At 53.9% G+C, this 11,923-nt stretch overlaps 1 protein-coding gene across 1 annotated transcript; it reads left to right on the forward strand.

Annotated features, from left to right (window-relative positions):
* The first annotated feature begins 878 nt into the window (after positions 1-878).
* On the forward strand, positions 879-10,049 carry CA7 (carbonic anhydrase 7). Its single transcript, XM_049786449.1, has 7 exons — positions 879-958; positions 3,195-3,392; positions 6,533-6,651; positions 7,453-7,548; positions 7,656-7,718; positions 8,141-8,296; positions 9,279-10,049. The coding sequence occupies exons 1-7, from the start codon at positions 919-921 to the stop codon at positions 9,399-9,401; spliced, it is 795 nt and encodes a 264-aa protein (XP_049642406.1). The 5' UTR covers positions 879-918; the 3' UTR covers positions 9,402-10,049.
* The last annotated feature ends 1,874 nt before the right edge of the window (positions 10,050-11,923 follow it).

Consider the following 11,923-nt stretch of genomic DNA (forward strand, 5'->3'; position numbering starts at 1 on the left):
GCCAGGAGAAGATGGATGGATGGATGGATGGATGGATGGATGGATGGATGGATGGATGGATGGATGGGTGGGTGGGTGGGTGGGTGGGTGGGTGAATGGGTAAGTGGATGGATAGATGGATAATGGGTAGGTGGGTGGATAGAAGGATGACGAATGGCTGAGGTATTGGAGAAAATAAGAGTGAGGAGCTGAGGTCTCAGACTTGGTTCCATGTGGGGAAGCCAACTGGTGTTTGGCCAACATGTGTCCGTGTCTACATATTTTCTCTTCCCTGCTGAATGTCCTCTCCTCCCTCTCCCCTTCCCTCTCTTCTCAGATCCTCTCTCTGCTTCTGCACCAGTTCAGATGGTCCAACTTGCCCCCATTCTAAATGGGCTTCTACACTCCTACACCCATCCCTCCAAAGATAGAACCAAAGTTTGGCTTAGTACCTGTCCTGGGGGCGGAGGGAAGACAGTAGGGAGGCTGGGGACACAGTGGACACTGCTGGGCAGCAGAAGGGCAGCTTCGTGGGAACTCTCCCATCCCTGGGGTGGGGTACTGGACATGGTGGCTTTACAGCTCAGGCACGAACCTGGGGAGGGGAGGGAAGTGGAGGAAAGGAGGGAGCCCTCAGCAAGAACAGTCTCTGTCCTGGGGGCCAGGGCGTACAGGGGTGGGGAGACGGTAGGTCCCCACCCTAGGCATCTGAACCCCGGGCTCAAGTGGCTGGTGAACGGGCCGGCCGGGGGTGGGGCAGAGCCGGCCTCTCTCGCCCTGTGGGGGGGCCGTGGGGGGCGGGTCCCCTGGGAACTGCTCCTCCCGCCCGCCGCCGCTTTAAGAGGCTGCTCCGCTGCCAGCCGCGGGGCCGGAGCCGCAGCCCGAAGCGCGGAGCCGAGCCGAGCGGGCAGGTACAGGGCTGCGGGGGACGGCAGCGGCATGACCGGCCACCACGGCTGGGGCTACGGCCAGAACGACGGTAGGCGCCTCTTCCAGCATGCGAGCCCCCCCAATCCGCAAGTCCCCACCCTCTAGGCAGGCCCGGGACCCCTGGCACCCCCAGCACCCCGGTGCGAAGTCTGCATGGCGCCCTGGCCAGCCCCGCAGCTCCGCCGCGCATCCCGTCGCTCCTCCATGCAGCCGTCCCGGCAGCCGCTCTGGTTCTCGAGCCCCGGCGGGTGCCACTGCGGACCGAGAGGGCCCCGGGGGAGCGCGGGGTGCGGGCATCGGTGCGGGGCGCAGCGCGCACGGCGTAGGTACGGGGACCTCTTGGAAGCGGGGCTCCGGAGGTGTGGGCAGGGGCGCCGTATCCCCGGGAGAGCTCCCGAGGCAGCGTCTTCCCAGCGGTAGAGCAAGCTGGAGGTATGCGCGGAGGACGGGCGCATTTGGGGGCGCATGCCTGGGTCTAGGCTTCTGCAGAGAGCGGGTTGTCTGAGCACGTCCGGGCGTGAGGCGTGGGAGCCCGTGGCCCGCATCCACCTCTTGGGTTGACGGTGTAGTAACCGGTGCTCCATCCGCTTAGTTTGGGGGGAAGGCAAAATAGCGGGGGAAGGGGAGAAAGGAGAGCCAGATAGGTTTGGGTACCGGAGCTATTGGGTTTTGGAGCTATTTATTTCTTACCAACCTGGAGCAGAAACCCCACTTCTCTATCCCCCCCAAACTGGATGCTTGTGCGCTCAGCGCTAGTCTGGGGGTAGGACCTTGCAATGAACCAGAGAGGGTCAGAGAGGTAGCTGGTGTCTCTGTCTCCCCCCAAGACCTCCAAGGACAGGGGAGCATAATTGGGAGGGGGGAACCCCAGATGTGGACACACCAGTGCTAGAAAGACATCCAGAAAAGATCGCAGAAAGAGAGGAGGAGGCAGAGAGAGGAAGGGAAGGGGTGGGTGGCTTCTGCTCTGGCCAGCTTCAGGGAGTGTCTCCAGGACTCTGAGTCCCCAAATCTAACCTTGATGCTCTTGCCCTCTGGTTCTGAGCACTTAGGATGCTCTGGGGCCTGTCACCTTTAATCCCAGGACCCTCATCAGCCAGACCAAGGTGGTCTGTCTGGGGGAAGAAAGGAGGAAGGAAGGGGAGGGAGGTGCTGGCATGCGACATGTTCACAGGACTTCAAAAATAACCCAGTGGGTCTGGGCCACCTTCTGAGTCATCCATCGGGGCCTCTCTCCGTCGGCACCTGCTGCTGTTTTCTCAGGAAAACTTAAGAAGCCAAAAAGAAAATGGGGAGAAGCACCAGCCGGCAGTGGTGCTAAAAATAGGCGGCATCTCAGGATGTTCCCCAGGGAGATGCCGAGCCTCCAGGCTACAGATGGAGGTTCTGGGAGGCAGGTGGTGGGCGCCTGTGGGTGTATGTGCAGGTGTGTGTGTGTGTGTGTGTGTGTGTGTGTGTGTGTGTGTGTGTGTGTAAGTGTTTGCGGCTGTCTTTTCATGCAGACCGGGGTTTGCCACAAGATATAGGGTGCACAAGTATGCCTTAGTTAGAGTCAATATGGATATGCATGTTTGCAGCTATGCATGTTGCAGGGCCTGGTCATTGAGTATATTCGTGTGCTGGATGAAAATAGGTGTCACGTGTTGGGAAGGGCATCTGGGGCAGGGCATGCTTATGTGTTTGTACCTGCATCCAAGGGCACATGCCTGAGTGACCCTCAGTGCCCTCACCTAAGAAATGGGACCCTGCTACTGTCTCCTTCACTAAGGTGCTGTGTCGTGTTTACATATGTCCCATGCAAGACAGAGGCTCTTGGGAACATCAGCAGGAATGTGGCTAAGGTGTAAGGAGGAGGCCAGACACTCCAGTATCAGGTCAGGGACTCCAGAGTCTAGGGGACCCCACTGAGCATGGACTAGGTGCTCAGATGGCCCATCTTGGCTTTCTCTCAGTTCTAGGAGGTGCGTGTTAGTGAGCCTACTTCATAGGCAAGTAAAAGGAGGCCCAGAAGGGAAGTGGCAGAACTAGGATTGGTGCTACCACTGCCCAGCTCTGGTCAGGACTGACCTCTGAGAGAATACCTGGGGGAATACCTGGGTTGAAGGCTCAGGATCAGTCCCTGACACTGTATGGTCCCCTGAGTGCCTCTGTGAGCAAGCCCTGAGCAATGAGTACCTCTGAGAGATTTATTCAACACTCTCACCGCAAAAAGCAATGCAGGGAGGCCATGCCCTGCAGCCTAGAGATAAAGCCTAACCTGAGTCCTTGTCCTCTGCCCACTGCAGGCCCCTCACAGTGGCACAAGCTGTTTCCCATTGCCCAGGGAGAGCGCCAGTCCCCCATCAACATTGTGTCGAGCCAGGCTGTGTACTCGCCTAGCCTTAAGCCACTGGAGCTGTCCTATGAGGCCTGCAGGTCTGTCAGCATCACCAACAACGGACACTCAGTTCAGGTGGACTTCAATGACAGCGACGACCGAACCGGTAATCCTCTGCCAGAGCTGGCACCTGCCTGTCTTCTGTGACAGGCTCGGGATGGGAAGCTAGCTAGGTAGGGATAGTGGCTCTTGTGCCCAGCCCTGGAGCCTCAGGCTCACCTTTTTGTCTCCTTGTGCAAAGGGATCGATCAGCAGAGCCTATTTCCTTCTTCAGAGTCAGAGAAGGAAAATGAAGAATTGCTAGAATGGCCTACACCAGGGGTCTCAAACTCAATTTACCTGGGGGCCGCAGGAGGCAAAGTCAGGGTGATCCTTGAGTGCAAAGTCAGTAGTAAGCCTTGAACATTGGGAAGTGTGACCCAAACAACTAAAACAAAACAAAACAAAAAAAAAGATTCCTCTAGGGCAGGGCCACAAAATGTTGTACGGAGGGCCGTTTGCGGCCCATGGCCAACGAGTTTGAGACCCCTGGCCTATACAGATGCCCAAGAAATGCAATTTCGCTTCCTCCTCATCCACCAGCTTTAGTCTGGGTTAGTTTTTTTTTTTTTTTTTTGGTTTTTGGGCCACACCCAGTAACGCTCAGGGGTTACTCCTGGCTATGTGCTCAGAAGTTGCTCCTGGCTTGGGGGACCATATGGAACACCGGGGGATCGAACCGCGGTCCGTCCAAGGTTAGCGCAGGCAAAGCAGGCACCTTACCTTTAGCGCCACCGCCCGGCCCCTGGGTTAGTTTTTACTCCTTATCCCATCAAGGTAACCTACAGCCAACCCCTCCTCTCTGTGATGTGGCCTAGTCCAATGGAGAGAAGAGAGATGAAAGGTGCTGTGGGCCCAAACCTGGGCTATGATCTCTGAGGGTCTCTCTCTGGGGCTGGAGCAATAGCATGGCATGTAGGGCATTTGCCTTGCATGTAGCTAACCTGGGTTTGATCCCCGTTATCCCATATGGTCCCCCGAGCCTGCCAGGAGTGACTTCTGAGTGCAGAGCCAAGAGTAACCCCTGAGTGCTACCAAAGAACAACAACAACAACAAAAATGTCCTTTATCCAGTCCACCCCTGGAAGTCCCTAGCATCCTGGGTCAGAGAAGACTCAGGACAACTCCTTCCCAAGTCTCTATACTCTGGGAATAGAATCCACACTTTTTTGCCATCAGTTCCTAGAAGAAGCCTCAAGAGTATTCCTCAGTGACAGAATTCAGTCCTCAGGCTGAATTTTACCTCAGTGAGGTAAAGGAGAGAACGGCTAGTTCCAGGGTTAGGGAAAAGTTAGTGCAATGTCCCCCTCCCTTTGCTCAAATACACACAACAGAAGGACTCCAGGGAACTTCCATTTTGGAGAGGAAATCAAGAGGTAAATAAAGAAATAGACTTTTTCTAAGGGTGGTCTTAGTTGCTCAGCTCTGAGTTCCCTGGCAGGCAAGAAGAAGAGAAAGAAGCTCATGTTAGCAGAATGAAGGACATCTAGCCAATGCTCAGAAGAGAGAGACAACCTTTCCTGGCAGTGGATTCTTTGGGAGAATCGAAGAATTTGAGAAATCCTTCCCCAGAGCTTCAAGGAGGGTCATGGGCCTTTGGTTGATGACCAGTTTTCATGTGAGAGGCTGCAGAGTTTCAGCTTAGACACCAGCAGCTTAGGGAAGGCCTGTGGTGAGGGGCCATGTCTAAGGAGGTCTACCAGTCCAGTGGCCTATTTTCAGCCCAACTCTTGTCTGGGGCTCCCTCTGCTCCCTCAGATTCTTAGGCCTAGGATGGCAGGGAGCCCTTAGAAAAAGATTAATCTTGGGCATGAGACAGTTGGGACTCTGCCACTCTTGAGCCATGTGACCTGGGACAAGATCCCTCCTTTCTGAGCATCAGCTCCGGGAACAGCTTGTACTCCTTAAGGTCACCATGGGTACGATGCCAGCTGAGGGTCAGGCACATAGTGAGCACTTAGCAGGGTGTTTTTCTGTGCAGGAAGAAAGAATTGGGACTCACAGGTCAGACTGAGGAGTTTAGCTTATGAGCTCGAGGTTTCCACTCCCCACTGGATTCCGAACTTTGTCCCCTGCACGAGCTTCTCTTTGTTCATCTGCAGAACCCCCATGGATAGACCCCTGTCTCAAGGCTGAGCAAGAGGTTGGGGATTCTCTCAACTGTCCCTCTTCTGCCTCCTCAGGGGATGATGGTAGAAGGTCCAGCCCTGGGCACCCATTCTAAAGGGGCCCTGTCACTTGATCCAAGAGCTCACATTCAGGCCTGGCTGGATCCCTTTCAGTTAGCAATTCAATCCTGCTTCGGAGGCCTGGCATGTGCCCCCCTCACTAGGTATCAGGGGAAAGTCCCAAATCCAGCACAAGTGAGACCCTCCATGGAGGCCACATAAAGGAGGAATACAGGAGCCACCTGGACTTGGCCACTCGAGTGTAAACTTGGTGGCCTTTAGACTACACAGAGATGCAAGATTGTGGGGAGACAACATAGCATGGTGATCAGGGCATTGGCTCTAGACTTAGGAAGGAAATACGAGAGACCATGCTGTGTGATGTGGGGGCTAAGGCTTTGCTCTCTCTGAGCCATCATTTCTTTCTAGTACAGAGATAGTATATATATATTATTTTTTCTCTCATTGGCTACTTTGAGAATAAAATAAAATAATCCAACAGAACTCTAACAGAGCCCTGGATCAGGGGCTTCAGAAAGCAGAGGATTTCTGTTAATGGTAAACAGGGGATACACAGGAAAGCAAGCCCAACCTCCACGAAAAATTGGACAGTAATGGGAACAAGACCACCTGGGGAGGTGGACCTGGTTGGCAGCAAGCTCTCCTGTTACTCACAGGCTGCCCAATCTCTACCCTGGCCCTGCCTAGGAGCGAGGGGGCTGGGAAGTGAGAATAGACCTAAATTTAAAGCAGTGAATTTTATTTTATTTTTTTTTATTTTTGGGCCACACCCGGTGACGCTCAGGGGTTACTCCTGGCTATGTGCTCAGAAGTCGCTCCTGGCTTGGGGGACCATATGGGATACCAGGGGATCGAACCACGTTCCGTCCTAGGCTAGCACTGGCAAGGCAGACACCTTACCTCTAGCGCCACCACGCCGGCCAGCAGTGAATTTTTTGATAGCAAAGTCTCCCCTTCGTGGCCAATGTCTGGACCCCCTCTTGAGTGCACTTCTTCCATACCCCATTCCTTCCCACAGTGGTCACTGGGGGGCCCCTGGACGGGCCCTATAGACTCAAGCAATTCCATTTCCACTGGGGCCAGAAGCACAGCGTGGGCTCAGAGCACACAGTGGATGGCAAGTCATTTCCCAGTGAGGTAAGGGGGCCCCTATTCCCCAACATCCCACAGGGTCAGGAGAGCCAGGTCGGGCCTGAGCCAACAGCAGGCACCAAACTGGGAAGGGGACACCCTCTACCCACTCCCCTGGTTCATGTGTCTCTAGTTCTCTGAAAGATAAATCCTGTCCCTTGTACCTTTTAGAACTGGGTGGGTCTGCAGAAACAGCAAGGGCAGATGGCACTGGCCTTGCATATGACTGCGTCCATTCTTTTCTCAACACTGCAGAAGCGCAGAACCAAGGTGTGGTTCAAATAAACCCAACCCACCAAGTAAAGCCCCTAAAGAGTGGGACTGACATCTAAGGCTCAGCAAGCCTGATCTCTTCTCCCTTCACCCCTACAAAGTTCTGTATGTGCTTCTTCCCCCCAGCTCCCTTCTGGTCCCTGGCCGGTTCACACATGGTTTTTGGCCCACACTAGTCTCCTGGATTGCTTCTTCAGAGGGTCTCTGGTAGCTCCTCCCTCACCTTTGTATTCAGCTGCAGGGGCTCCTGCATGTCTGTCTCACATTTCACATCTTCCTATGCTGGGTTTTCTTTGGAATCCTGGATTCCGTGTGCTCTGGGAAGGAGGTAGCCCACAGCAGTGTGAGTGCTGTCATGACCCTGGGGAGAGACCTGGGTCTGCAAAATCTTTGTCAGCCTGCCCACCTCCCTTTGTCAGCCTGCCCTACACCCCTGCAGTGGGACCTGGAGTTTTCTGGGAGTAGGGCCAGTCTGGCTCTCTGCTCCCATGGTCCCTTGCAGGTGCTAAGCCTTGGCCGGTTGTCGCCCTGTAGCTGCACCTGGTTCACTGGAATGCCACAAAATACAGCACCTTTGGGGAGGCAGCCTCGGCACCTGATGGCCTGGCTGTGGTCGGTGTCTTTCTGGAGGTGAGGGGGGTTGATGCAGGGCCAGGGGGGGCATGGGAGGACTGGCTCTGTCCCTGGTTCCACACCATAGGGGGTACTGGATTCATGTGGCCCTCTCTCCCCCACAGACAGGGGAAGAGCACCCCAGTATGAACCGCTTGACTGATGCACTCTACATGGTTCGGTTTAAGGTGAGAGGAAGGGTCAGTGGCCCTATCTGAGCAGACTGGTGGGGGGTAGGGGTGGTAGTTCCTGGACCCGGGAATAGACAAACCCCCATGGAGATGAGGGACACAGGACAGTGTTGGTGGAGCACTGAGACCCTCAGATATAACCACTGAAATCCCCAGATAAAAAACTCTGTGGGGTATAGAGTTGACAACATGCCCATCAGGCAGCTGGACATCCAAAGAACCACTTGGGCCACTGAAGGTCATGGAGGACAGAGAGCTTGGGAAGATTTGCAACTTTTATACTCCAGGAAGCCAGGTGTTGGGGAGGGGGACCAGCTGGGGCCACATCTGGGACTCTAGACATTTGTGGACAATTCACATCAACCTGGTCCCTTGAGAGCAGCCTGTGCTAATTTCTGGACCCCATCCCCTGCTCCAAGGGCACCAAGGCCCAGTTCAGCTGCTTCAACCCCAAGTGCCTCCTGCCTGCCAGCCGGCACTACTGGACCTATCCTGGCTCCCTGACAACACCCCCACTGAGCGAGAGTGTCACCTGGATTGTGCTTCGGGAGCCCATCAGCATCTCTGAGAGGCAGGTGAGTCCTTCCAGAGAGCCAGGAGGAGTGCTGCGGTGCTGGGGATGACCTCAGGTAGTGTCACTCAACCAGCCAGCACTCCATGGCCTTGGTTGCCACAAGGTCAAGGTTCCCATCTATTTGCTGATAAACATTTAGCCTCTGGGCCAGGAACTGGCTGGATTTATCAGTTTCTGAGATACTAGATGCTAGTTAGAGGGAGGAGGAAGAGTCTGAATTCTGCTGCTACCCACTACAATTCTTTTTTTTTGGGGGGGGTCATACCCAGCAGCGCCCAGTGGTTACTCCTAGCTCTACACTCAGAAATCGCTCCTGGTAGGCTCCGGGGACCACATGGGATGCTGGAATTCGAACTACCGTCCTTCTGAATGCAAGGCAAATGCCTTACATCTATGCTATCTCTCCGGCCCCCACTACAATTCTTTTTTTTGTTTGTTTTTTGTTTTGTTTTTTGGGCCACACCCGGCGGTGCTCAGGGGTTCCTCCTGGCTGTCTGCTCAGAAATAGCTCCTGGAAGGCACGGGGGACCATATGGGACACCGGGATTTGAACCAACCACCTTTGGTCCTGGATTGGCTACTTGCAAAGCAAACGCCGCTGCCCACTACAATTCTTTTTTTTTTTTTTTTTGGTTTTTGGGCCACACCCGGTAACGCTCAGGGGTTACTCCTGGCTATGCGCTCAGAAGTCGCTCCTGGCTTGGGGGACTATATGGGACACCGGGGGATCGAACCGCGGTCCGTCCAAGGCTAGCGCCAGCAAGGCAGGCACCTTACCTTTAGCGCCACCGCCCGGCCCCACAATTCTTAAATTCTGAACTGGAGCCAGGGAGAGCAGGATTCAGGCTGAAAAGTTCTTTAGGGAGTAACTGAGGCTGGGAGCTGAAGGAGGTCAAAGGGCAAGAGAGGCAGAGGGTTGCCTAGGGCCTGGGAAAGCATCTTCCACCCCAACACAAACCCTTGAGTCACTTCTGTCTTCACAGATGGAGAAATTCCGGAGCTTGCTTTTCACCTCAGAGGACGATGAGAGGATCCACATGGTGAACAACTTCCGGCCACCACAGCCACTGAAGGGGCGAGTTGTCAAGGCCTCCTTCCGGGCCTGAACTACCTGCCTTCCCCTTTGGCCACTAGGCACCATCCTACCAAGGGCTTCCATGTCAGCAGACACCAAACCATCTGGGCTCTCTACCTGGGGGTGCTGTGGACACCCTCCAGGCAGCTTGCTCTTTAGCCACTCTGGAGGCTTCTTGATAGGGCCTTGGAATTGGGGTCCTCCTCCTGCTGCCCTGGGGAGAGGAAGGCCCAGAACTGAGCCTGGGTCCAGCCTGTGGTCACCTCAACTCTCTGGGATGAACCCAAAGTCTCACCTCCCTCGACTTGCCTCCCCCATCCCCGGAGCTCACACTGTGATTGATGGACGAAATCAGGGTTGGTGGGGCAGGCTGCAGGCAAAAGCAGAAAGATTCAAGCTCAAGCAATAATCAGAGGTGGGCAGAGCTGCCCTCTCACATTACCTCTTCTGCAGGCCTCCACCACATGCACACCTCACTGCCAGGCCGCTGAAATCAGCACCCAGTGGCTGGAGGGGCCACGGCCTTCTCCCTCTGGCTACATGCTGCCTTGCCCGGCTCTGGCAATAGCTTCCCTAATACCTTCTCAGCATTCCCTTCCCTACCTGCCAGCCACCAAAGCCACCCAGGTCATAAGCCATCCTCATATTGGTTAATAAATTCATGCATCCATGCAGCAAATCCTCTTTGAGTGTCTGTGCTGTGGTTAGGCATGGCCCTCAGCCTCAGGGCGCAACAGCCCAATTAATGGGGCAACTGAAAAAGAATGGTCATACAGAGGGCAGCTGTGAGCACAGGGAAGGTGCAGAAAAGAAATTCTGGTCAATGGCTGGAGTGGTCATACATTTTTATTTGCCTTTCACACAGCCAACTTGGGTTTGATTCTTGGTATTCAATATGGTCCCCTTGAGCATTGCAAAGGTTGCAAGACCAATAGGAAAAGAAATTCCAGTTAAAACCAGAAAGGAGAGAGCACAGAAGGTTCCAAGAAAGAAAGAACTGCAGCCATTCTTAGGCACCAGGTCCCCCAGAGACATCTCCACCTGAGAGAGGGCCAGTGGGTAGGAATCCTGTCCTATGGCTAGTAGGAAGACAGAAGACCCAGGAGCTGCTCCTGATGGTGTTTTGCACCCAATGCTTAGACCTCCAATATGATGCTGCTCAGGCCCAGTGGTGCTGGAAGCTTTCAAGGTCAAACCTGGTGGTGTCAGGTACAGCCCATTAAGTATTTATCTGACAGTGCCAGGGGTCAAACCCAGGGTCTTCTACATGAAAGACTTGTGTTTCCGCCCTTTGAACTCTCTCTTCCTAACCCCTTTTTAGACTTAGCCTTCCCTTGCTGGAGAAGGGATTTTGAAGGCAGTGGGGAGCAGATAGTGGGGTTGCCAGGAACTAGTGACTTGAAACTGAACCACAGCATGAGCATGACACAGCAGCACCAGAAACTAGTTTCAGAACCACATCCAACCCGCAGGGGTCTCAAACTCAATTTACCTGGGGGCTGCAGGAGGCAAAGTTGGGGTGCTTCTTGAGTGCAAAATCAGTAGTAAGCATTGAACATTGGGGTGTGTGACCCAAACAACTAAGACAAAACAAAACAAAAAAAGATTCCTCTAGGGCAGGGCCACAAAATGTTGTATGGAGGGCTGCAAATGGCCTGCGGGCCACGAGTTTGAGACCCTCTAAGCCTTAGAGGCTACCCCTGCAGTATTTCACTCAGGGATCATTCCTGGCAGTGCTCAGGGATCATGCAGTACCAGGGATCGAACCCAGACCTCTTGCATGCAAAGTTTGTAGCTAGCCCTGAGCTGGCTCCCTGGTACCCAAGACTAAGCTCAAAGCCACACACTTGTGCTGGGAGTTTTTTAGGCCCCAAGCCACCTTCTGGGTCCACTACTGGTCTCTATAGGGGAAGGCCAGACTTCTGGGAGTAGCTGGATGAAAGTGGGCCAGGCCAGAGGAGCAGAGAACTTGGCAGGAAATCTGAGCTGTGGTACCCAAAAACTGCTTTGACTCTGTGTAAGGTACTTTCCTGGGTGAGAGTTGGGCCTTCATAGGGATGGGGAGCCCTAGGTAACTCATGGGGGAGATGGATAGAAAATGGAGACATGCAGAGGAAAGGGCTGAGAGAAGAGTGTTGGAGTCTGAGAAAGCAGAGGGTATAGGGGCTGCCATGACAGCTTTACTCAGTGTTGGGTGAGGCTGGAGGGCTTGAAGCAGGGGACATGGAGAGTGCGGAGTTGTTTAGAAGAGGACCCAGCACAGAAGCTTCAGTAGGAGCTGCTGAGAGGCGGGAGGAAGCAGAATAATATTGAAAAAATAATAATCACACACACAGAGTATGTGGGGTCAACACATCTACTAGCAGGAGTGCGATGACTTTATTATAGGGGTAAGCCAGTCACAGGTGTTAAGGATGGTAATTATCATAAAGCAAAGTTACTCAAAACAGTTTTTATCAATTAATCTCTAATTACCCCCAAAACTTCAGCTGCAAGAACATAAAAAAAGAAAAACCATTATTTTAACATAAGTTCCAAAAAAGGGGTTCTCTT

This window comes from Suncus etruscus, chromosome 14 (genome assembly GCF_024139225.1).
Source record: "Suncus etruscus isolate mSunEtr1 chromosome 14, mSunEtr1.pri.cur, whole genome shotgun sequence".
NCBI lineage: Eukaryota > Metazoa > Chordata > Mammalia > Eulipotyphla > Soricidae > Suncus > Suncus etruscus.

Bases quoted from the DNA above. Each gene is read 5' to 3' on its own strand.
- CA7 (XM_049786449.1), top strand. From the start codon at position 919: ATGACCGGCCACCACGGCTGGGGCTACGGCCAGAACGACG. The intron at 959-3,194 runs GTAGGCGCCTCT...TGCCCACTGCAG, and splicing joins GGGCTACGGCCAGAACGACG to GCCCCTCACAGTGGCACAAG. The intron at 7,719-8,140 runs GTGAGAGGAAGG...CCCTGCTCCAAG, and splicing joins TCTACATGGTTCGGTTTAAG to GGCACCAAGGCCCAGTTCAG.